General features: G+C 42.5%; 1 protein-coding gene and 1 long non-coding RNA gene across 9 annotated transcripts in view; both read left to right on the top strand.

Moving 5' to 3' along the window:
• Positions 1–4,367: 4,367 nt before the first annotated feature.
• On the top strand, positions 4,368–8,350 carry LOC143137829 (uncharacterized). Of its 2 annotated transcripts, none has more exons than XR_012990107.1 (6): positions 4,368–4,477; positions 4,689–4,779; positions 5,149–5,463; positions 6,261–6,314; positions 6,893–6,949; positions 7,456–8,350. It is a non-coding gene; the product is annotated as an uncharacterized LOC143137829 (long non-coding RNA). The 2 variants fall into 2 exon arrangements; XR_012990106.1 differs by having other exon boundaries at positions 4,683–4,779.
• A 17,438-nt stretch (positions 8,351–25,788) lies between these two features.
• The window catches only part of kcnc3b (potassium voltage-gated channel, Shaw-related subfamily, member 3b), a 36,645-nt gene continuing 35,759 nt past the window's right edge, over positions 25,789–26,674 (top strand). For all 7 annotated transcript variants that reach the window (XM_076298945.1, XM_076298942.1, XM_076298940.1 and 4 more), the window contains exon 1: positions 25,789–26,412. In XM_076298945.1, the coding sequence (XP_076155060.1) occupies positions 25,789–26,412 (624 nt within the window). The remainder of the gene's footprint in view (positions 26,413–26,674) is intronic.

Below are 26,674 nucleotides of genomic sequence, written 5' to 3'. Positions count from 1 at the left end.
CTCATGGCATACATGATAACTAGTCGTATCTATGAACTTGCACCCTGACTGCTATTACACAGTGCTGCTTGATAAGTGTTTGTTTTTGTGCATGTGTGTATGTGTGTGTAGGCTACATGTGTGTGGTCAACAATTCCCATCTTACTGAGGAGCAGCGAAGAGGGATGTGTGTGTATCGGCAGAGAGCTGCTGAAAAGGAGGCCGATAGAGAGATTCTGTGCAGGATAGCCTGCTCACACAGCCTGATAGTTCTGCTTTATCTTCTTATCAACACAATAAATTAAACTTTCGCTAACTTGACACAAGAGGGAGAAAGGGCTTTGATAAATATGCAAATCTTCACGCAATGTGGGTGAATGTATAGAGCGCTCTGGCTCGGTAGCCTGCATGTCAGGTCATCGCTGTCATTTCTAAGGTTGTGGGGAAGGGACGCGGGGAGTGAGAAGTGAAGCACTGCAGTCGCACAGTGCAGGCTGCTGGAGAGCACAGCAAAGAAAATATTCAAACAGCAATAGCATGCGCTTTTTGAGATCACACTACAGTAATCAGCCCGGCCCCACCGGGAATCCTCCCGACTCTCCCGATTGCCACTCCGCTAGGCTAGCCTACTGCACACAGGTGCAGAATATTCTGGACAATGCTTTGGTGTTCGCATAGGCTATATCATCCACCGTGTTCAATAACGAGAATGTCTTGCGAGCTTAAAATAGAATTTTGATTGAGTCGTGTAAACGAGCATATCCTATTATTGCCTCTCGTTTCGTTTAGTTTCATTATCTTGAATAACGTGATAATTTCATGTAATAACGTGATATATATGTAAAAACGTAAAAATATCATATCTTGAAATAACATGATATTTTCATGTTATAATGTGAAAATATCAGTATCATGAAATAACGGGATAATTTCATGTAATAACGTCATACATATCTTGTTAAAACATGAAAAAGATATTGTTATAACAAGAAACTTTTCACGTAATTACATAATACTGAGCCTTTTTATTTATTTTAGTGTGGCAGCAATACGCTTCCGTAGGTATTTAGTGAGGTATGATTAATTTAATGCGCTGACAGCTCATTGCACCAGCCAAACAGATTACACTGAGTGGAGTGGATGACCGATCCAAGATGGCGGCCCCACGTCTCGTCAGCGCTAGTAGGGAGCATAGACAGTAAAAGAAAGGGGTAGGGAGTAGCGGTCGATGCGGCGTCTATGTATATTATGTCTATGTTTCCTAATATCATGGTGTATTGGTATTGTGAACTCCAGCTCCCATGATCCTTCAGGTCATGGGGGAACCATAAAATATATTCTTTGTTTTCGCGCGCTCTCTTTTCCAATGCAGATTGTATGTACAGTGACTTGGTCATTAGTGAAATAAAGTTCAAATAAACTGCATCTCCACCGACTCTCAAATGGTTTAATGCGTGCTCCCACTTGGACACAACAAACTGGCGACGAGGATGGGATTTGTTAACCACAAAGTTTTCTGTTTGGAAGCTAGACAGAAGATGCTTATAATGACTGCAAGCTAGCAAAAGGACACTAGCATCCAGCGAGTGAACCAGAGATGGCTGTCTTTAGCAGTGAGATGGGCTTGTGCTTAAACAAGGGCAGTGAAAGTTTCGAAACCTATGAGCAACGTTTTGCACAGTTTGTGGAAGCCAACGGAATTCAGGAAGAAAAACGAAGGGCTGTTTTCTTATCCGTGGTAGGTGCAAAGACGTTCTCATTACTGACAGACTTATTAGCTCCGAAAAAAGCCTTCTGAAATCTCATTTGAGGACATTGTTAAAGCATTGAGAAAGTTTTATGTTCCAAAGAAGAACATATTAAGTGAGCGTTACACATTCCGTGCACAAAAGCAACAAAGTGGAGAGTCTTTGTCAGAATATATTGCTGCACTAAAAGGACTGGCAACCACTTGCGAATTCGGCGTGACCCTAGAAGAACAGTTACGTGATCAGCTAGTTTATGGCATTAGCAGTAAAGAGCTAAGAACTACGCTTTTGAGTGCTGCTTATGGAGAACGGCTAAAATGGGCAAAAGTAAAGGACATTGTGAATAATTTCGAGTCCACAACGAGCAGTTTGAAAACGTTCCAGCAAACGCAGCTGAGAACAGATAGTGTGAGCAGCAACAGAGGGAAAGCTCATGCTCTTGAAAAGGCAACTGTGCTAGCGGAGACACCTGCTACAGATGTCAGCGAGAGGGTCATTCAGCAGCAAAGTGCAAATACAAAGATTTCCAGTGCCGAGCCTGCAACAAGAAAGGACATCTAGAACGTGCCTGCAGGAATGCAGCGACGAGAGAGACATCCAGCCAAAGCAACAGCTTCAGCAGACAGCGTGCCTTTGGGAAAAAACACTACAGCAGAGCGAGAGACCCGCTACATTGCGAGGGAACCACCGGACAAGGGACCAGGTACTACAGGGATGAGGCAACGATCTGCGACACCCAGTGGCTGCTCTGTGCTAAACCTGGACGTGCGAGGACATCCTCCAGAGACTGAGAACTGTGCTAACATGTATGCACCAGGGGACAAAAAGGACTTTGGACTGTTTTCAGTGAAAGGTGACAGTGAGTACATAAATCCATACATGGTAATGGTTAGATGCAATGGTGTCAAGATACAAATAGAAGTAGACACAGGTGCAGCGATAGACAGGTATACACAGATACAGCGATTCCAAGGATAGAGGAGTCCTTAAATGGCTAAATGTTTTTTTACCTTGGACCTCGTCAAAGATCGCCTTTTGCACCACGTTCAGCCTCTTCAAGTTTAATTGAATGCCATTTGGCCTCTGCAATGCTCCGGGTACGTTTCAGCATCACATGTGTGGGGACTGTCATTACCAGTCTGTCCTTCTATACATAGATGATGGAATCATCTTTTCATCCACTGTTGAACCATGTCTTGAGTGACTAGGGGAAGTGTTTTTGCAGCTGCAAAAGCAAGGACTGAAAGTCAAACTATCCAACTGCCAAGACTGTAGTCATTCAAAAATAGTTTCTAAATCTTTGCAAAGTCTTTTAGTGTAAGGAGGGCATTAGTGTAGTGTGAACCCTTAACGGCTTTAGGCAGGTCAACAGGTCATGATGTTTGCAGTGCCGTGTATCTTGAACAGGGGTGTGTGCATTGTTTACGTGTGGCAGAGCCGCCACTGCCACCACGTGCATCAGGGCACCAAGGGGCACCAACATTTAGCCAATAAATATAGCCTAATGCCATCCTTACACCAGAAGACTTGGAAGAATTGGAAAATACTTTTTATATTACAGTTTCAGACCCTCTCACATCTAAAGATAAGTCATAGAGATTTAAGTCACAGACTATGATTTTGCAACGGCTAAGGATCTTGCAGGGTCACTATTTTCAAGACAAGATTCCTGACAAGGAATTCCTGAAAAGATGCAACTGGATTCCTTTAAATTATTTCCCATCGTGGACTAGCCTAGATATCAACAGAAACTCAAATGATATCAAAGCCTAATGAAGTCTAAGGTGAAGCCTTATTAGCCACAGAGCTTTCCATACGGGGTACGCTTTCTGAATGTTTGCCTACCCCTTTGGTAATTCCACTGGTATGTATGTAATTGTTGACCAACCAAAGCAACACCTTCAACTCTTTAATAAAGATTGTATTTGTATACTTTTCTAAGGAACTCATTGGGACAGAGTTCCCCTTGATCTAACATTCACACACTACCAGTCTAGCTCTAGGGGTGGTGTTGTCAGCTGTACACTAGGGGGCGCTACATATGAAAATATTTCTGACCCAGGGAAGTGTTCCCATTTACTTTTCTTTAAGTCATTTTTGTTGGTGGTTGGCTGCAACTCAAGAATTTCTCCAAATAGAATGGAACCTGACACCAGCCCTTAGTTACACTGAGCACTTACCCAATGATCAGATTAGGCTCTCAAAATATTGCCTGATGAAGAATTAGCCTACACTATACTTCAGATTAACATCATAATGTTGACATTGTTGTCTGCTGGACAACAAATACAAAAATAATTGCTTCCTAAAAAAATATGACTTTGATGGACAATGTCAAGCTGAACACAAAAGTTATATCAGATTTGCTGTAGCACAATGGAGAACCACTGGAATACTGTAGCTTTCTTGAATTTAATGGTTATTCACATCATAACGTTGTGTTAGTTCAACAGGTTAGAAAGGTTTACAGAAGATTTGTTTGCATTCAGTGCTTTCAGGTTGACTGTGTATTTGTAATGTGTAATGTAATGTAAAAGCTCAGGGTTTGTCTCTGAGACCCATTTTCCATGAAAAGTGACACTGGATATCATGATCAACTGGTTATTTTGCATTCCTTCACAAAGTGGAAAAATTCAAAGGGGCAGGTGTAGCCTTAGACTTGAACTGTTATTCAACTGTGTCTGAAATCTGCATGAAGGATATAGAATGGAAACCAGCTATTGGGCAAAATTGCTTTACCTAAATCAGAGGTAGGCGTTTATAAGAGGATTTTTAACAGACAATCATCCTCTCCCATCATATGTGTTCATGTAGCTTACATTTGCTGTATGGCAACGAGGAATCTTTAAGAAAAACATAGTTCAGTAGCAATCAGGTGTGCTAAATGTGAATGCTACCATTATGCTGTTTTAAATACTGATCTGTAATATAGTTACAGTTCTGAAGTTGTTTTAGTTTCAGTGTGGGGACCTAAGATATGACCAACGATGGGTCCATGATTTATTCTGGGCTGAATGACCTTCAACCGAATGAGGCGAGCTTCGTGCACCATGTGAGTATTTCAGTATTATAGTGCATTTGTTAAGATGCAGTGAGTATGCAATGAGCAAACTGCAGAGAAGGTTTATTAGTCTAGATTTTTTTGTTCCATCTCTAATGCCTACTTTATATTGAACGTTTTGCTTTCTACTACCTGAAGTCTACATGTGCATGTGTGATTATTATATTATTAAATTTCAACTGTGTTTTGGTGTTTTATGAAATCAAAACTTAGTGTGTAAACAGTTGTACAAAATGGTTAATGTCCTTATTCATGATCCTTAGTAATGCACATTCAGTAATTTGGTACAGTGAACAAAAATGTCTATGTGTCAGCACATGTCTTAATGTATATGCATATATCATATGCACATGCCCACAGATGTTCTACTGCTGAAATCTACACTGACCCTAATGACCCCAATGACCACATCACTTGATCCTGGCCATCACCTCTGTGTTGAGACCAGTGTGGCTGCCATGGAAGTGAAGAGGCTGAGGAGGACAGACTGTATTTACCTTCATGAGACTGGACAAGGGACAGAGGGGACAGTGAGTGTCCTTTCTGAGGACCTGCTGAAGGGAAACGTGTCACTGAAACAGAGAGACATCACAGACTCAGAGAGGGGGCTGCGTAAGTGTCAGGTCATTCATGGAGACTTTAAAGTGCAGGAGACATTGTCGTCATATGTCAAAAGTGAGCAGATTTTTAACATTTTTGTTTACTGGTCAAATTGCTTGTGAATTGAGACCTGTCTCTGTGTGTGTGTGTGTGTGTGTGTGTATTTCCCACATACAGTACATTTACACTGCCTTTACACATTTATCTAGATGTGTTCCATACTCACATTTTGTGGTTTGAGGCTTTTTTGGAAATCTGAGAGAATTTATGTTTTTATTGGACTGTAAAATGGTGGGCTCATGTTACTGTGCTGTTTCCAGTAAGCCGTTGGCACGTCCCCCTTGTGTTTTTCCATGGTGACCACACAATTTCACCATTTCCAATTTTATCTTTGCATCGATGACCTTGCTGTCTAGAGTGATGTGATGATGTAGAATCAGGAAATGTAAATTAAGAAAGAGGCAGACCACGACTGATGTGATGTTTGAAGTTTTCTGTGTCTGTCCAACCTGTCATTGAAGTTCTGTAGTACAGAAATGTAATTTTGTTTATGTAAATGGAAAATAGAAGAGCAAAATGAAGAAAATGTATTTATTGACTTGTTTTTTGCTGACTTGTTAAGAACACTGAGCAGTTAACTGAGATAATCTTTTGGAGATTTTGTAGCATTTTTAACTGGTTGTGGTTGGTTGGCTAGTACTAATGCTGGATACATGCCATACATGTCAAAGTACATACATTAGTGTAGTCTGTGGAAATGTACAGGCATATATTTCCACATATTATATGCTGCATTTGCTTTGAGAGACAGTCAGAAGAGATTGCGGAGGAGAGACATAATAACAGATGATGTCTTTTGGAATTTCTTTCAGATGAAAAACTCCCTCTTAAGAGAGCTGAAAGTGCAGGAATATTCAGACCAAATTGTAAGTCAAATGTGCACAATACAATTTCAGTAAAATTCAATACAGTGTATTAATTCTTATCTTTAACTATTTTAACTTGTTTTAAGTAAGCATAAGTATACTCTTTTGATCTCGTGAGGGAAATTTGGTATCTGCATTTATCCCAATCCGTGAATTAGTGAAACACACTCAGCACACAATGAACACACTAATCCCTGTGCAGTGAGCTGCCTGCAACAACAGCGGCGCTCAGGGAGCAGTGAGGGGTTAGGTGCCTTGCTCAAGGACACTTCAGCCGTGCCTACTGGTCGGGGTTCGAACCGGCAACCCTCCGGTTACAAGTCCGAAGCGCTAACCAGTAGGCTGCCCCTTTATTTAGTGGCCAAATCATTTACCATTTCATATTATGAACAGCTCAATCACCCTCGAGGTTCTTGTTCTGCTGCAACTGAAAACTACATTATTTTGCATAGAACAATTATGTACAGGCATAATATTTCACATAATGTATGCATATGCTTTGAGAGACAGTCAGGAAAGATAGTGAAGGAGAGACATGATAACAGCCAGATGATGTCTTCTTTTTGAATTTCTTTCAGATGAAAAAAATCCTCTCAAGAGAGTTCTCAGTGCAAGCTCATACATCAAACCGGTTTGTAAGTCAAATGTGCACTATAAGATTTCACTAAAATTCAATACAGTGTATTCATTCTGCTGCAACTGGAAACTAGATTACAGATTGAGTTTGAATGACCTGAAGATTGGTTCAAACAATGGTTACATGATTATGGAAAACGTATTTGTTAAATTCAGTGCTTTATCAGGATGTGGACAGATGTGAAAACATCATGTTCTTTGTTTGCTTTTCCATCTTAAAAATTTGTCGGAAAATATTGTGACCTACTAGGCCTATTAGCGAGCTTACCTTTAACGGAATGTTTGTTTCTCTGCATATGAACATAATGAACTTGTATGGTACTAGTTGGTATCACAATGGACACATTTTATATAAATATATATATATATATATATATATATATATATATATAATTTAAATATTTAAGGGCCTAATATGTAACTATTAGTTGTTAATTTCTGCTTCCAATCCCTTTTCACCGAAAGAAACCCATATTTGACAGCCTTTTTTTTTTTTGATCCCCAGGGGCCAAATCTGAGGTGCCAACAATTCTAAATCTGATCAGATCCTCTTTGTGAGTTTTTCTACCAGATTTGATGCTTTTATCACAAAGTGATACATTTTTCAGCTTAACTGCCTCACTAGGAGTTACAGTTGTTAACTTGGAATATACTATTGTAGGTTACAGTCCGCTTCTTTTAACAGAAACAACTGGTAAAATAGTCCTTCAAGGCTAAGATACTTTTTACTTTTATACTTACATTTACATTTCAGAACCTGTACTTTGTTACTTTTAGTTGAGTAGAGAAGTTGAATCACTAGGCTACTTATACTTTTTTTACTAGTCTTTTTTTACGGACGTATCTGTACTTCTGAAAAGTGTGTACTTTTACCATTTCTGCATGTATGTGCTGTTTTGAGCGAGCCTTTGGCATGTCCCCCTTGTGCTGTTCCACATGGTGACCACACAATGTCACCATTTCCAATTTTATGACATCTTTGTATTGATGACCTTGCTGTCTAACCTGGTGTGATGTAGAATCAGGATTTTAAAAATATTTTTAAAAAGGCACACCATGAAGTGAGTGAAATGTAGTTATGTTTATGTAAATGGAAATAGAAGAGCATGTATAATAAAGAATATAAGGAAAATATACTTCTTGACTTAAAATTTTGCTGACTTGTTAAGAACACTGACCAGTTAACTGAGACAATCTTTTGGAGATGTTGCAGCATTTTTAACTGATGGTTGTTTTTAATTGGGAACCAGTGGTTGGTTGGTGACTAATGTTGGATACAAATTACACACATTATTTTGCATTGAATAATTATGCTTTATTGTCTATGGAAATGTACAGGCATATATTTTCACATAATGTATATGCTTCAGAAAAGATAGTGAAGGAGAGACATAATAACAGCCAGTCCAGAGTGCAAGTTCATGCGCCAAACCAAATTGTAAGTCAAATGTGCACTATACATTTTCAGTAAAATTCAATATAGTGCATTCATTCTTATGTTTAACTATTTTATCTTGTTTTGTTTAGTGGCCCAATGATTTACCATTTCATATTCCAAATGAATGGCTCAATCACCTTAATATATAATAATATAACATATTTTCAATGATAATGGGTACTGCCTTAATTCGCTGATTCAGAGGTTCTTGTTCTGATGCAGCTGGAAACTAGATTACAATTTCTAGAAACTAGATTACAGTATAGTATGTATAAGTATATATACTCTTTTGACCCTGTGAGGGAAATTTGGTCTCTTAATTTATCCCAATCCGTGAATTAGTGAAACACACTCAGCACACAGTGAACACACAGTGAGGTGAAGCACACACTAATCCCGGCGCAGTGAGCTGCCTGCAACAACAGCGGCGCTCGGGGAGCAGTGAGGGGTTAGGTGCCTTGCTCAAGGGCACTTCAGCCGTGCCTACTGGTCAGGGTTCGAACCGGCAACTATCTGGTTACAGGTCCGAAGTGCTAACCAGTAGGCCACGGCTGCCCCAAAGTTTAAGTGACCTGAACATTTCTGGTTGTACAGTACTTTGATTAGATGTAATGGTGGCCATAAGTTTGTCTTCACTCTGTGACTAAGTTTATGCACAGCTAGATTCCCATTCTGCCTCTTCTTATTGATCAGGGTTGTTCTGATCTATGAGTGTTTCTCTGTGTTTGTCTGCAGTGGCAGGACAGAGGACCAGTGAGACAGACACCCTCAGAGCCATCTCAAAACAGAGGCTGGCGCTGCTGGGGAGGAACATTGGACAGGAACTGCAGAAGACACCAAGGAGAGGATGGAGGCAGAGCAGATGGAGGAGAGTGGGATGACGCTCAGATTGACACTCACTGTACAGTAGATGAAGGCTGCACGATTTGGGGGAAATATCTCATTGCAAATTTTTTTGTTCAAAATTGTGCTTTAAAGCTGCAGTTGGCAAGATTTTTTTGATCATATCAGAGACACAGCACTTAAAAAAATACTCCATAGAAATGCATGGGGCTAGTTTGTCACGCCAATATGGCCGTTGTCTACACATATCCCACCCCTTCCTCGGCAAAATGTCGACATGTGAATACATTGAGCCAATCATGTGGTGTGATGTGAATACATTGAGCCAATCATATGGTGTGTTGTGAAGACATCGTGCCAATAATGTGTTGTGATCTCGCCACCAGAGCAAGATTGGTGTCGTGAAGCCTTGCCCACACACATTTCTGCCGAAATGGATGCCCGACGAGTGCCCAAAAAGCGTTGTCAAATGGCCGCCGAGTGGAGGGACTTGCCTAAAAGGACTTTGATCATATTCACTGAAACCGACACTATGTTCCGACAGAACAACATAAATCAGCCGGATTTAGAAAAAAACCCGATGAGAGGGTGCTCGGTGGATCGGGGGAGGGGCATGAGAGTTGTAAACATTCAAAATTTTGGCTAAGTCCCCTCAATCTATCAGACTTGCCAACTGCAGCTTTAAGCTGGGGCCACTTCTGATTGATGAGCATGCCTAGCACAGGCACAGCACTCATGTTTAGTGAGCTTCATTGTCTATCACACAAGGAGGATGACATGAATATAAAAATCATAGATGTGACTAGATTAACCATTGGGGCAGAGTTGTGAGCTGCACAATTAATTGCAGTCTTTCGATTAGCTAACTGCATTTGTTCAAATTATGATTAATTGTGCAGCCCTACAGTAGATCAGGTTACATTAGATTCAACTTTATTGTCAAGTCATTGTGCAGATTAAATGTTCAATCAAAAGCAACAGAAGGACTCGAAAAGAGTGGACTGAGAAACAAGAAACCAGGAGGTACTTTCCCAATGTTGAAAGAGAAGGTTGTGGTCAAAATAGACCTAAAGATGATGGATGAACTTGACTGGAGAGACTTTGAGGGCATACCGTATGAATTATGTCCAGGAGACCAAAGTGAAGACAAGACAAACCCATCACAGGCATGTTGCTGGAGTGACCTTCACACCGTTTCTAGAGAAAGATTTTTATGTTTTATTGCACAAGCCTTTGAGTCTGGGAGCCTTGGTTACTGTGAATGTTGAGAAGAGATGTTATGAAGAGGTCAGATTCCTGATAAGATGTAGCATTTTGTATATTCATATAGGCATGAATATGCCATCACAGGCATGTTGCTGGAGTGATCTTCACACCATTTCTAGAGAAAGATTTTTATGTTTTATTGCACAGGCCTTTGAGTCTGGGAGCCTTGCTGTGAATGTTGAGAAGCGATGTTATGAAGAGGTCAGATTCCTGATAAGATGTAGCATTTTGTATATTCATAGGCATGAATATGCCATTATAGGCATGTTGCTGGAGTGATCTTCACACCGTTTCTAGAGAAAGATTTTTATGTTTTATTGCACAGGCCTTTGTGTCTGGGAGCCTTGGTTACTGTGAATGTTGAAAAGAAATGTTATGAAGAGATCAGATTCCTGATAAGATATACTGTATATATATAGTATCCATTTACATTTCTTATAACATATATTTTCCTCAGGATTGTATTGATCTGGTTTGTAGGATTCCGTTTCAGAATGTGTAGGTGTTTACTGGTCACCTAACTGAATCTTGTACTAAAGTTCTTCCTGGAACACTCACATGTAATACACCAGATTCTGTCAGTACATTGAGTCTTTGACACCCCAGTACTTTCTCTCTCCGGATGTTTGGTGTGTGTTTTCCTCAGCCTTGCTGTCTCTGAGTCTGAGATTTGATCCCAGATCTCACATCTCAAACTATGGACAAAGCTAATAATAAAAATTTCTCCTAAGATTTTGTGGTAGAACACCTGTGTTTTTACATAGTGAATATATCTGTCACTTCACCAACTTCTGAACAAACAACTTCAACAACTTCTGAACTATATCTGTCACTTCACCTCTTCTGAACAAATCCACTGGAAAATCCGTAATCAAATAACCACCATTTTCATATTAAATTATGTTTTTATATACATAGTATTATTATTTAGCACCACATCATATCATTTTGTATTATTTGGTGCAAAAACAAGTAAATTTGTGGACACGTCAAAATACACCATGTTAATTCTTGGTTGATGAGTTTCACTTGTTCTCCCATAAAGTAGAGTTGTTACTCTGAATCTGTCTGTGTGTCTCCATCACCTCTAGGAAGGAGTGCTCTTTCTCCTCCTCACCCAGCAGGGTTTATGGGAACATTTCAATAGCATTTAAATCTTGAGTATTCCAGTCCCTTATAGAAGAGTGCTAAAAGAGCAGATTCTCTGAATGAAAAAAATAATGACAAAAATCAAGTTCTTCAAAACAATTTCACACAATATTCATAATTCTTAGTGTTACCAACATAACAGTATTATTTACTGTATAATACTGTAACTGAAAAGTTACTTGTGATGTGTGGTGTTTTTTATTTATAAAGAAATATTTTTAAAAAAAACATACATACCACATTTATTGGCACCTCCAGAAAATATTATAATCAAAATGTACTGAAACTTTTTTCATTTATACTCAACTTTCAAGCAGTAATCTATGATTTTCTCTTTCATTAAGGTACAGTCATTGAGTCACACAAAAGTAAAACGCCCTAGTCACTCTTCAGGTAAGACCTCCACACAACCGTGAATTTCTGGTTGACATTAATTTGTGTGGCGAGGCATGTAATACATAGATTATCAAGTTGAAAGAAATGTAACCAATTAGTCTCTTAGTCCAAGTGAACATTCATACCGAATTTGAAGAATGTGCCTCAGGGCATTCTTGAGATATTGCATTCACTAAGGGACATACATATGGTTACACTGACCTTTTACACTGACCTTTGAACGGAAATATCAAACAATTTCATCTTAGAGTCCAGGTAAACATTCACACTAAATTTGAAGCACGTGCCTTAAGGCATTCTTGATGTATAGCATTCATAAAAATGGGACTTTAATGGTCACAGTGACCTTAAACATTGATCTCCAAAATCTAACCAGTTGATCTTCTGGTCCTTATAATAAATTTGCTATGCATGTATTTTCTCCATTGTTTTCATTAAAGGGGTGGTTCAGGATTTTGGACATAAGACCTCATTTCCAAGTAAGCAAGTGTGATATTTATTAGTAAAGACCGTTTTCAACACGTTTCATCCAGTCCCTCTAATTGCAGAGTTCGCAGGTGCTAGGCTAGCGCAAGTCAACGGTATGTGCTAGCCTGCCACTAAAGACAGTCTTACCCACTCCAAAGTACACCCGAGGCAAATTCCAGACAATCGATGTAAATGTCTGTGTTGATAGAATAGTGTAAGAAATACAACTACCCTGGCATCACGTTGCAATAGTTATACTTTGGTCCCTGAAGTTGGTAGTTGGAAGTTGGTCATTTTGCAACTCAGCGGCGGACTGATATTACCAAGGCTACTACTAGGTACTTGTACTTGCATTGGAGTGCGCTTTACTGTTTACTTTTCGGCGCAGTACTCCTAACCGGAGCAAGTATAATTCCGCCGCTGCTAAGAAACTAGTCCCTCAAAATGTAATGTGATCGTTGAAATGCAAGGATAGAATAACGTTAGAAATAAAACTATCAATACAGACATTTACATCGATAGCCTGGCGTTATAATTTACTTGCCTCGGGTGTACTTTGGAGTGGGTAAGACTGTTTTTAGTGGCAGGCTAGCACATACCGTTGACTTGCGCTAGCCTAGCACCTGCGAACTCTGCAATTAGAAGGACTGGATGAAACGTGTTGAAAACGGTCTCCACTGATAAATATCACACTTGCTTACTTGGAAATGAGGTCCTATGTCCAAAATCCTGAACCACCCCTTTAAGATGAGAGAAAATGGTAATTTTCTTTGCATCTCCTTTTACTCATCTTTACCAGGGGTGCCTACAAATGTGGAGGGCACTGAGGAAGCACAAGCCAACACCAGGAAGTGCTAACTGAATGAATGTCAATATCAAGATCCAAATTCAGTCAGCATCCATTTGCAGCTTTAGTCAGTTTCATGGTAGCCTGGCAGGCCATCCTATATCATTGACATGTATAGTCTGGCATCGAATCATTCACCTCGCTTAATCCAAGGGGCGGGCAGAGAATTGTCTTTCAAACTGCCTAGGCATGCAATAGGCCAGCGCTACGACCATATCCGTATCCGGTCGGCAAAACGGCAAATACATCCTTCTTCGAAAGGAATGACTTAAGTGCATTGTGTTGATCTACTTTCAAAGAAAAGCACAAGTCCAACTCCTCCAAAGTTGACGCCAACGCCGATTCAAACAACCGCTCTTCGTTTGCCATAGCCACCTGCCTTGTTCACCGTCGCAGGATGTCGTTATCCTGTTAAGCCCGCCTTAAGACTCTCTAACGAAATAGAGCGCTGTGATTGGCCGTCATCCACGGTGTTAAGCCAATAGAAATTCCTATGGTTCGATACTAGACGTACAAGCTGAGCAAATTAATTTGCCGCCGCTAGGGTGCGTCTACATTTCTAGGCTAGTTTCATGGTAGATATTATAGTAGATATTGTAGTCAGAGCCATTTTACATTAAAAAGGAATGTGTTTTATCAGTATGCTATAGTCAATGGAAACAGCTAGGCTACAGAGCCACAGGTGTTTTCACATCTCCTGTTCATACCTCACACACACAGTGATGAAGATATTTCCATACAACATGCAAAGAAATCTATTAGAAGCAAATGTTGAGTTCCTGTGTTTTCTTCTAACAAACAGTAGTTTCTTGGTTATTCTTCAGCAGAGGCAGATGCTTAGCCTGACAAGCCAGACCCACATTAAAATGTAGGGTCTGGGCACTCACCGTTCGCAGTGCTCAGTCCGAGGGGCGGGATAATCAGTTGTCTTTCAAATTCCCGCTGCACGCAATAGGACAGCGGCAGCGCTATGAGTCCCATGCGTTTCCCAACAGCGGAGCTAGTTGGCTAGTTCAAACGTTTGCCAACTTAATAAAAGCTTAACTCGTGTCACACTGTTCGCCAACAGTGTGACACGAGTTACATCCATCTTATTTGTTTTCAAGTAGCAGGGAATTCAAGCCAAACCGTTGCAACTCTGCCATCAATCATTATGTTAAACCCACCTAATGACTCTATACACGATTTCATTGGCCTGATTGAGTTTCGATTTCTGGAGCTCACAAGCCAGAGAGTTGCTAGACTAGCCCTGGCAGCAAATGTAATTTGCCGCTAGGGGCGCGTCTAGATTTCTAGGCTCTAGCTGATGCTAGCACTGCCACCAAACAACCCAGTATGCAGTGGACTCTTCAGACCACCAAACAAATCAAACAGGCACAGGAGGTAGCGATATTTATTACACTGGCTGATGACTGCACGCTTAAAGCAACACCAAAGAGTTTTTTGTACCTTAAAATAATGTTTCCAAAATCGTTTCAGTGGTTCATCAACTCATAACAGGGTGAACGGCACTTTCTGCATTCGCTTCGCAGCCCTCTATCGGCTATAACCGCACTATGTAAGTTTGCCGGATCGGGTAGCGGATCTGTAGTTCGATGGAATGAGACATAAGAAACAAAAATTTGACTTGCATCTGATGTTGCAATACATCATACTTTCATAAAATCATGCAACATGTTCTACCTTGTCTGTGGGCATTGTTATTTGCAAAGCCGGTGCTGGATAAACAAATGGTGCGTGTGACAGAGGAAAAGTTCTTTGGTGTTGCTTTAATGTTTCATTTCAAGACAAAGTAAAACATGCACTTGATGCCTAGACTATCACAGTACAATGTAATAATTTATATCGCAAAACCATGTTTCATTAATGTTATAATTAGAGTTATAACACCACACAACTCCAGGTCTTCCACAGGTGTCTGTGAACATGATCAAATCTTGATTAGGTCACTGAGAGAGGAAACTCACATGAGGCTTCCAAACACAACTCACAGTTGGCTGTTTGTCACTCATACATCTTTCATGAGAACCTCCTGTATATATCTCATCACAGCAAATGGGTTTGGGCATAATATTGTATTACCTACTTAGTTGAGCACAGAGATTTCAATTACATTATTCATTGAGCTCTTTTATTATGAATTTATTTACTGGTGACACCCATACAATAAATGTCTGCAAGCAGATTGGTTTACATTCATAAATCTAACCCATTAATCAACAACAATGACACATATATTTTGGCTATAAGCATGTTTTGACAAATTAATGTCTCCATACCTCATAAATTCACAACTATGTATGTAGGCATGCCATGTGCCTTGAGAAGCATGGCATAAAACTGACAAAGAAGTGCTGTAGGTCAGGTTCTCCATTCGACAAACTACTTACTGAAATTTAGTGCAGTCGTCCTCAACCATTACCTTAGCTGTTGCACCTGCCACCCTACCTCGCCATCCCATCATATTTCAGCTCTTCGCTCGATTTGTGTGTGTGTGTGTGTGTGTGTGTGTGTGTGTTTGCGCCTGTGCTTAAACGCCCCCCGCCCACGTATCTCACCAAACCTTTACAGAAGCGCCACCCAAGAGCATGATGGGTGTTTGAAGAGAAGCCCTTGGCATCGCATCAGAAATTAGCCTGAGAATTCGCCTGGGTTCTCCCAATACTCTCTTCAATTCTCCTCCCCGCCCACACATGACAGCTGAAAAAAGGGAAAGAGAGAAAGATAGCTTAGGTGTGTGTGTGTATGTGTGAGTGCGCGCGTTGTCGAGCAGGGTGTGAGTGCGTCCAGCGTCTATAATACCTCCATTGACACACTGGGAGGTGGATATAACAGAGGATCATAATCATATCATTTAATTGCACACCCTACGCGAAGAGTCGTAGAGACGGCGGGAGAAGCTGCTTTTTGGCAATAAGGAGAGGCAGGAACAGAAGCTTTTTGAAATCGAAGAAAATATGCCAGCATTTTGACGCGAAAAGCCGCAAGCTACCTCGTAGAGATAACAGAACATTTTGCTTATTGAAATCAACGTGTTTTAAAGATTCACAGGAGTACCGATTGGCGTTTTCTGATTGTTTTGTTTATTTATCTTAAGCAGAGAGGGGGGAGCCGTGTTCAACAACAATTCTTTGTTTTAACGTTAGTACTGAAATAAGGCAAGACAAAGCGTGAATTGTGGGAGAATTTGGATATCTCTTTGTTAAAAGAACCATCATCATCAACAACAAAACGAGTCTAAGATTGAGAATTAATGTGCGTGTTTTTGGACACGCACACTCTATCCGAACCCAGACGCAAAGCAAGTGAGTATTGAACGACCTGTGGGATTTTCCGTCTAGATGTGTAATGTTCCGGTGGTTTAACAGTTCAAATTATCAGCAGTCTTTGGAAACAGTTTTGTATCCTCGCTTGAGTGTGACAAGTCAAATCCCCAGTATCTGAGCTATTGGACTTACTTTCTAAACATTCAACAAGTATTGTTTTGACCATTGTGCTATATTTCCATACTCTGGGTATATTCTACATTGAATTATGATGATATTTCTCACTCCGTGTCAACCTCACAATCAGGTGAGAACGGCATCCTATTTTTAAAACGCGTCTTACCGGCGACAACAATTTCAGCCCATCGTCATAAACATTGAAATAGCCTTCACGTGAAAGGTCTTGCGGTAGCCTATTACTTAGTGAAACACATTATTCGTGAGGTATCTTTTCCTTCGGAACCGTTACAATGTTTCATTTATTTGCCATACTGTGCGTGTAGGGCATGTAACACGGGTGGATCCTTTGAGAGGACACCATGTTGAACGGGTACCCATCTTTACGGGGGAATGAGTAAGACGATAGGAGGAGGGAGGGGGAGAGGAGACAGTGAGGTGATGGAGGAGAAATGGATTCTGGGGAACTGGGTTTGGGAGGCAGAAATAAAATTAACCCGGCTGTGGCACGGGAGAGGAGAATAAAACATGTGATTCATGTGAGCTCATTGCCGACGTGGGGCTACGCGTGTAGCAGGGTAAATAGCTTGTGGCTGAAGGCACAAGCTGATATGAGTGCCCTGCAGAAGATGACTCTGAGGTGTTGTGGCTTATGTAAGGGGTCAGCAAAAGGCGTGTGAATTATTTAAGAGTTGCACTCTATGTCCGGAGACACTATGAATATTACAAAGTCCTCCGTCTGCTCTCAAAGACTACCGTGTGCCCCAATTTCCCCTCTGAGCAGACCACAATGTGTCCGAGACCAGATCCTGAGAAAATCACGAGTATCTAAAGTAGGGACATTTCAATTCTTGCATTACATTCAGTCCACTGTGACTGTATGCTTGTCCTTTTTCCATTGTGTGTATTTTGTTAGTGCTCAAGTATACTCTCACAATTTCTCATTCTATGCCGGTCTCAAAGTGTACCATCATAGTGTTACTTCAGACTAAACATTCATGGTCCTTTTTTTAGCTAAGTTGTCCTGTTCCAAGTTCCATTAATCAAATCAGTTCACCCTGGCTCTCTCACGAGAAATATATGTTTGCAAATGGTTGAGCACAGTACAAGCATGACAATGCATTGCTAAGGCCCATTCAGACATGTTCAAGTACAGTGTTTTGTGCTGTGATAAAAAAAAACCCTCCACACAATAATGACACTAAAGACAGATTTAATGCCTCTGAAGGCACTTGGCCTCATCTGTCTCAGTTTATGTAGGCTTCACCCCCTAATAAGTAACATCTTGAACACTCTCCCAACGCTCTGGCCCCTTCCCCTTGTATTTACTATCAGGATATACCCATTTAATACCCATTTAAGGACCCCAATATTCCTTACACTGGTGGTATATTTGACCCATTTTCAAGAACACTGCCTTTCTTGATGATGGTTAGATTGGGTGAGATGGCTACTGAGTTGGGAGTTTTGACTAAGTTTGTTCAATCATTTGAACCTCTGTTCCTTGTTAAAACAGGGGTTGATGTGTTATGTTCAAAGCAAGTGTGTGTGTGTGTGTGTGTGTGTGTGTGTGTGTGTGTGTGTTTGTGTGTGTGTGTGTGTGTGTGTGTGTGTGTGTGTTTCATGTTCCATTGGGGCTTCAGTTGACGTATGTTGAATTGTTCTGTTTGTGTGTGTGTCCATGTGTGTGTGTGTGTGTGTGTGTGTGCAGTCTCTCAATGGCAGTAATTAACTACTAAAGCCAGAGATTTTAATGAGTATTGGAGTAAGCAGGCGCTGGTGAATGACATAAAGGAGCAGGGGGTTAACACCAATGTAAGATTATCCTCACACACACACACACACACACACACACGTGGATCTCCAGTATCAGTGGGTTGGCAGCACCCCTGTAAGATTATCCTCATCCTCCTCAGACTTCTTCTCTCCTCATTTCTATATTTATCGCCTCAAATTCGTCCTCTAAGTCCCCGGCTTCTCAGACCTCTGGCTGTGCAGGGTCAGTGTCTTATCGCTGCACTCCGTCCATTTCTCCACTGAGAGGATCTCCTTCAGGCCTCACATAACTTAACATTTCAGAGAAAATTCTTGTGGCTAAAGCTCGACAGTGCATTTCATTGCCACTTAAGTGGTTTGTGTATACAAACACTGTGTGATGGCGGTTTCTAGACTCACATTTTTTTCCACCTCCCCATGCAATCAGTCTGTCGTTCGACCTTTGGAGGTCGAGATGGGCTATTTGTTGACGTAGCCTAATTCTGTGTAGACTTAATTAAGTGCTCCATGACATCTCTGAGCACTGCCATGTTTTCGTTAAATACCCCTTTACCCTTCAGGTGATGTGGTACTGTGTTCACTGTTCTCTGCTTAGTGGGAAAGTGCAGATTGATGCTGCTGTCTCCGGGGCTCTTGTTACAGACCCTTTGTACTCCGTGTGGGGCAGTTGATTGGCCTTTTCTGCCCCGCCAGGGGCATGTAAATCTCCTGTCTCTGTCAGAGTCCCTGTTCTCTTCTCAGGGCATGCTGGGTTCGTGTTCGTAGGACACGCCAGTAGAATAAGCTTCACGCCCCCTGTGAAGCGGAACTCCCAGAGTCCCAGAGCATGGTTCCTCTTATGTGGCCATTAAGCCACTACAAGAGTGTATTTATGTAGATGATGTTACAGCAGAGATAGGGGAAAGACTTTGCCGAGGGACAACTGCTCAACAACAAACAGACGAAACCCAGTGGCATAGTGAGGAGTAATAACACCCTCCACCAGTGACCAGTGATGGCCACCAGTCTCTTGTCTGCCCTCAGAATGGGCTAGTTAAGCTGTATGCACATGCACACATGAAATATAAATAGACAGACTACACGCACACACACACACACACACACACACACAACCACACATATTCACAACCACACACACACACACACACATATTCACAACCACACACATTCACAACCACACACACACACACACACACACACAACCACACATATTCACAACCACACACACACAGACACACACACATTCACAGCCACAGCGACAGACTTATTGTGAGCTCCTATGGCTGTATGTGAAAGGGATTGGTTGGCACAGTCACACCCCCCCCCCCCCCCCCCCACGCTAGTTCCCCTCCACAGTATCACTAGGAAGATGAGGCTGTTTTGGTCCTGAGTGGTTCTCTCCAGCTGATTCGTTTTTTTTGTACCATTTGCATATGAATGGATTTTCTGTCTGCAGCTCTCTAAGTACGTCTACTCTGAAAGCCACAATGAGCCACATCGGCTGTAGACAATTGGTCCGATTCATTCACACAGATTCAGCATGTTTGTGACCAGTAAAAGGTGTCGCGCTACCATCTCTGTAGCATGATGCCGAGAGAGTGAGAGAGAAAGAGAGAGAGAGAGAGAGAGAGAGCGAAAGCAAGCTGCAGGGAGATGGAGAGAAAAAGGGAGAGAGAGTGAGAGACTGAAGAGAGTGGAAGCATTAGAGAGACAGAGAGAGAGAGAGAGATAGAGAGAGAGGGAGAGAGAGAGGGGTGGAGGACAGCGTCTGGTGTCACTGCATTGGAAGGGGAGGTGACTGCAGCATTTTTTGCGTCTGTGCACTTCCTCCGTCAGCCCGGCTGGTGGCTCCTCTGCACGCGGCAGAAGGAGGGATGGAGGTGGACGGAAAAAATGAGGCGGGGGAGAGGGAGAGGGAGAGAGCACGCAAAGCAGTTGGCACATCCTGCAAAACCTGACTCAAAAATGGCTATGAAAAAAAACAGAAATCGTTAGGCTATATTCTCCCTTGAGTTTCTCTCTCTCTCTCTCTCTCTCTCTCTCTCTCTCTCTCTCTCTCTCTGTCTCTCTCTCCATCTGTTCCCTTCACATTTCCATTACACTGTTCTCTCCATTCCTCTTGTTTTAAATGCCCTTTCTCATCAATCAGCACCCTCATTGTGCTTTGCCTCCACACATATAAAGCCCCTCCCCTACACTCTTAAGTCTTTTTTCCTTCTTTTTCTCAAATCCAGGATCTTTTCATGTATTGTCTCTGTCCTCTATCTCTTCCCAGAATGCCCTTCTCCCCCCCCATCCTTATCCCTCTCCCTCGTTCCTATTCGACTCACATTTTCTCTTTGATCTTCCTCCTCTCATTTTTTTCCATTACTCCCTCTGTCTCTCCTGTCCTCCGCTCTACCACCTCTAGCACTCACTCCTCTCTTTCTCACACCGCCTGCCTTATCCTCCTCTTTTTCTCTACACCTCCGCTCCTTCTCACATCATCTCTCCATCCCCTCCCTCATCCATCGTTTTTTTCCTCCTTATTCCCCTCTATCTCACTTTCTCTCACGTCATCCCTCCCTTCCCTGCATAGCCCTCCTTTTCCCCATACTCTACTTCCTCCATCCTAACAGCCCTCTTCCCAGATTCTCTCTCTCTCCCTCTTTCTCGCTTCCTTCCTTTCCGACTGAACTGTAAAGCTTTTCTTGTGGTTTTGCCAACTACAGGAACATATTTCGCTCAGTCAGCACTCAACCTCTCTTTCTCTCTCTCTCTCTCTCTCTCTCTCTATCTCTCCTCTATTTACCTCATCCCACTCCCCCCCCCCTCCAACCTCTCTCTCGCTCTGCTGGTACCTTGCTGGCGATTCTGCCTGTAACAGCTTTCTCTCTCTCCGGCTCTATCTCTCTCTCCCTCGCTCTCTCTCTCCCTCCCTCCCCCTCCTGCTGCAGTGTTTCTGCTAATATATATTAGCGTCACTGCAGTTGTCCTGCACAAGCTAGGCTCTCCCTTATTCATTCTATCTTTTTTTTTCTCTTTTTGTCATATTTCCTTTGCTTGCTCTTTTTTTCTAAGAGCGGTGAATTCAAAGGTTTTTGTGTCAAGGCATTCTGCAAGGGTATTTCTGCATCTTTGTTTTCCTTGTGTATACATGGACATACACACAAAGACACACACACACACACACACAAACACACACGCACACACACACACTGGAATGTTTGCTCACTGATGCATTTAAAGACACATGAATCTATAGCAATAATAAGAGCCATTATTTTTTCCATCCTACTTAGTACCTCTTTCTTTCTCACTCCTATTTCCATTTCCATCAGTCTTTCTTTCTCTCATCTCTCTCTCTCTTCCTCCTTTTATTTGCCCTCTCTCTTTCCCATGTCAGAGCCCCCATCCAGTCCTTGTAAATCATTACCACTTCTCATAAACACAGCTGTAGGCTAACAGAAACCAGCATACATCATACATATATATCTCTCTCTTTCTCCTCACTCTCTCTTACGCACACACACACACATACGCACATACGCACACACGCACGCGCACGCGCACGCACACACACACACAAATGCATACATGCGTACAAACAGAAAAATGAATATTATTGGTATATTCGAAACAAGTTGTGTTTCAACACACAAATAACTGTCTTGATTCTATTCAATTGAAATACTTTTACTGTTGGTGATGTTAAGTTTAGTATGAGCTTCCTAAATAAATGATGTACTTTGTTTGCTAACTAACTAATACTGTTTCTATTGCCCAACCAAAAGCATAGTTTTTGTTTGTATTTTTAAACTTGCCCTTCTAGGTTTCTCTCACATACCAGTTTTATATCCAGGCTCCTTTGTCTTTGTTTGGGGCAGTTTCTCTGAGCTGCCTCCAAATCCCTGTCCCATAACAGCACTCGCTGTCCGTGGTGCTGAAACATGATCCAACCCACTCCAACTCTGACAACTCATCTCTCTCTTTTGCTCTCTCTCTCTCTTTCTTTTTTTCTCTCTCTCACTCAGCTCTTCCACTTCCACTCTTCCTCTTCCAAGCCTTTCAAGCCATTCCTCAACTTCCTCTTTCCTTCCACGGCTCTGTTTCCCCAGCACCTCTCAGAGGATGGACATGTTATTAATCTCATTCCATATCACTCCTTCAACCCCCCCCTCTCTCTCTCTCTGTCTGTCACTCTGTTCTCCATCTCACTGCAGCAACTCAAGCTTTCATCCTATCCTCATCCTGGACAGCAGACAAGACTTTGTCAAGGGTCCAGCGGTCACAGAGTCACAACAATCCTGAAGGAATTTCATGCATTCCATTCCAAGGCCCAAATTTACCATTAGTACTGCCACACTTCTTAGTATTGTTTCTGCGTGGTATCAGAATGCACTTCTTCTAACACTGCCCTCAGAGTAGTACAAAACTGTTCCTTATTGCCCATTTAGATAGTAGCGTGGCTGCTTGTTTTGCTGTTTAATCAGCGGCATCTCTTGTTTCCATGTTAACTTAATGCTCTCTCTCTCTCTCTCTGTGCACTGTCCCATGCATGGTGGTATCTTACCTGAGCGTCCAGAGATGTCTGAGCTTCAGGTTGTCAGCAGATGTCAGTTTGTCCTCAGCTTTCTTATTACAGAGAACCTCCATGTTCAGTAGGCGTTGATAAAGATGCTTTCAGAGGAGTTTAGAAACTTTGTGGAGACTTCGAGGCAGGAATGGCGGAGATGGTAGCTAAGCAGTGAGAATTAGAAAAAAAACTGAATGATATACAAAAAAGGGTCACAAACCTGAGGTTTGTTGGCAAAAAAAATGAATACAAGCAAGCAAGCAAAATACTAAGACAAGCAAAGAAGGAGGAAAACAAAAAAAGCAGAAAGAAATGGCACGCAGGTGAAGAATGAATGGAGGACGTACTCAGTACAGTGTGCAAGTTAACTGCAGAGGGATAGAGGACGCAACGTTGGAGAAGTGACAGAGAAAGGGAGAGAGGGAGTGGAGAGAGGGAGAGATAGTGGAGAGAGAGCCAGAGCCAGAAAGGTGTGCAATGGCAAGAGAAAGATGCAAGAGTGTGCAAAGAGAGAGCAAAGAGCCGATTCCCCCTTCAGTGTAATGTGATTCCTTTATGCGGAATAAGAGGAAAGGGGGGAGCTTAAGAGGGATGGAGGGGGGAGGTAGATGGAGGTGGGTGTGGGGGGTGTGTGTGTTGAAGAGAGGGGTGAGAGAGAGACACAGAGAGAGCAGGAGGGTAAAGTGACGTATCGTCCTGACTGAGAGCAAGCAGTTAACTGCGTCTGACGAGAGAGACGGTAGCGTTTAGAATGTTGACAATGACACTGCGTGTGCCGTGGGAGGACATCTGAGACATAGAGAGGGACAGAGAGAACAAGAGAGAGAGAGAGAGACAGAGAGAACAAGAGAGAGAGAGAGAGAGAGAGACAGATGCAGAGGAAGAAACAGAGAGGACAATTCAGGCTTTTTACTGCAGTAAAAACTCATTCAGTCTCTCCCCACCCCCTCTATCCTGCTGCTGCTGCTCCGCTTGTGTGTGATGCTTTACTGCTGTGTGTGCATACTGTAGCCCTGCTCCCGCGCTCTCCCTCTCGCCTCCTTTATTCCTCTCTTTCTCTCTCTCTCTCTCTCTCTCCCCCTCCGCTTTCTCTCTCTTCCTCATATGTTCTCTCTCCCTCCCTCTCTCTTTCTCTCCCTTTGTTCTCTCTCTTCCTTGTATTCTCTTTCTTTTTTCCTCCCTTCGTCCTCTTTCCTGTTCCTGTTTTGCTTCAATTGTTTTCCCCCCTTTTAGATCGGCTCTGTCCTTTCCCATCACTCTGTAAACGCTGTGATTTACTGTTCCTCTCTCTCTCTTCCTCGCTCTCTCTGTATTCCTCTCTCTCTCTCTCTCTTTCTCTTTCCCCTTCTCTCTTTCTCTCCCTCCAGCCCCCACCTCTCTCCATAGTGATGAGGCTGCAATGAAACAGGGACTTATTAGCCGGTCCATTTTAAGGGAGGGAGAGATTGAGGGCTGCTCTCATGGGGCAGATGAAAGCGATTCGAGCATGCATACACACACACACACACACACACACACACACACACACACACACACACACACACACACACTCACACATACACACACACACAAAACATATACAGAGGTAGAGAGAGAGAGAGGTAGAGAGAGAGGAAGAGAAGCATTAACACTCTGTACCACCAAGTCGCATACGTCACACAGAGAAGAGCGACAGGGAAGAAGGTGCTTTTTCTCACACGCTTCTTTCTCTTTCTTTCTTCCTCCATCCTTCTTCTTCCCCGTGATCAGTCCATCTCATCTAGTGCAGGTTATGTGTCTCGCTCTCAGTCACACATTCTCTCTCTTTTAACAATCCCTGATGGTGGTGTCTCTTCTTCTCTGCTCTGTGGAAATAACAGTTTGGCTCTCATATCCAACCTCAGGCTTAGTTTAAATGCATGGGAGGTTTTTGGAGGGAAGGAGAGCCAGACCACCACCCGACATCCCACCACCCTCCATCCCAACCACCAACCCCCCCTCCCCCACACACACACACACACACACACTGTATGTTCTGTGTCTATTTTTAATGAGACACTAACAATACCACATGCCCTTGCTTCTGTCAAGACTTTTACCTTCAGGAGATATCCCAGTGTCCAGTACAGTCCACTTCCAAGCTATACTCTTTCCGGTCTCATTCAATCATTGGCAGCCCTTCAGACTTCATAGATTTTCTCATATTGATCCACTGTATGCATATCCTCTCACCAGCATTCGTTTACTCCTTAACCTAAGCACTGGTTTATTCATGTGTTTTAGAGTAGTATTTGGAATGGGACTGTGTCGCCATTCATATTATTACATGTGCAAACATAATATTTACACGTATGATCACACACATGTACTTGGGTCATTCTCTGTCACACACAGACTCTCTCTCTCTCACAAAGACACACACACACACACACACACACACACCTGCTGTATGCTCAGGTGTGATCAATGTGCACTGCAGATTTCATGATTTTCTCATTGAAGTAGTATTATGCAATACAAAATAATCTCAGAACCTCTAACTTGTAAACATATGTGTAAAACATCTGTCTTTCCCGTTTTTATAACTAGCTACCCCTTCTCTCTTTCTCTCTCCGCAGACTCCTCCTCTCTCCTCCCCCCTCCGTTTTTTCTCCTCCTCTCCCTCCCCCCGTTCCTCTATGCTCAGTTCGGTGTGTGTCTCCTCTTTCAAAGGGCGCAAGGGTGGGAACAAGTCGGCCAACAAAGCATGTTACAGCGCAGACATGCCTTGTCCGTCGGAAAGCGAGAAAATTGTGATAAACTGCGGGGGGGTTCGACACGAGACTTACCGCAGCACCTTGAAAACGCTGCCCGGCACCCGCCTGTCATGGTTGACGGAACCAGACGCATTTAGCAACTTTGATTACGACCCCAAATCCGACGAGTTCTTCTTCGATCGCCATCCGTCCGTCTTCTCTTTCATCCTTAACTATTACCGGACGGGAAAGTTGCACTGTCCCAACGATGTGTGCGGTCCGCTGTTCGAGGAGGAGCTCGCCTTCTGGGGCATCGACGAGACGGATGTGGAGGCTTGCTGCTGGATGAACTACCGACAGCATCGGGACGCGGAGGAGGCGTTGGACAGCTTTGAGAACCCCGAGCCGGACGCACAGGAAGATGACCCAGCGCTCACGGGAGGCGCGGACGGAGACCTGAAGAGACTTTGTCTGCAAGAGGATGGGAGGAAGGTGGGCTGGTGGCGCGTATGGCAGCCTAGAATCTGGAACCTGTTTGAGGACCCCTATTCGTCCAAATATGCGCGGGTGAGTACCAACAATTCGTTCACTACTCTGTGGTCTGTAGTACCTCAATTACGGGAAGCTATCTCTCTACCAGACAGCTCCTAGTGACAGTAAGTTTTGTAAAGTTCGATAACATGATCATGAAGTTGATTGATGTGTCCGTGCGTAATTGTTTAAATATAAAGGCGGGGACTGTCATTTCTCATTCGCAGATGAATATTTAGCAGCCGAAAGACAATTTAAGCAACTTTATGTCAGAACCATGCAGGTATTTCTTATACAA

This window comes from Alosa pseudoharengus, unplaced genomic scaffold, assembly GCF_046254945.1.
Source record: "Alosa pseudoharengus isolate Yale_2024_CS ecotype anadromous, Long Island Sound unplaced genomic scaffold, YU_APseudo_1.1 YU_APseudo_1.1_scf_21, whole genome shotgun sequence".
In the NCBI taxonomy this organism is placed as follows: domain Eukaryota; kingdom Metazoa; phylum Chordata; class Actinopteri; order Clupeiformes; family Clupeidae; genus Alosa; species Alosa pseudoharengus.
This window is presented reverse-complemented; position numbering and strand designations above follow the sequence as displayed.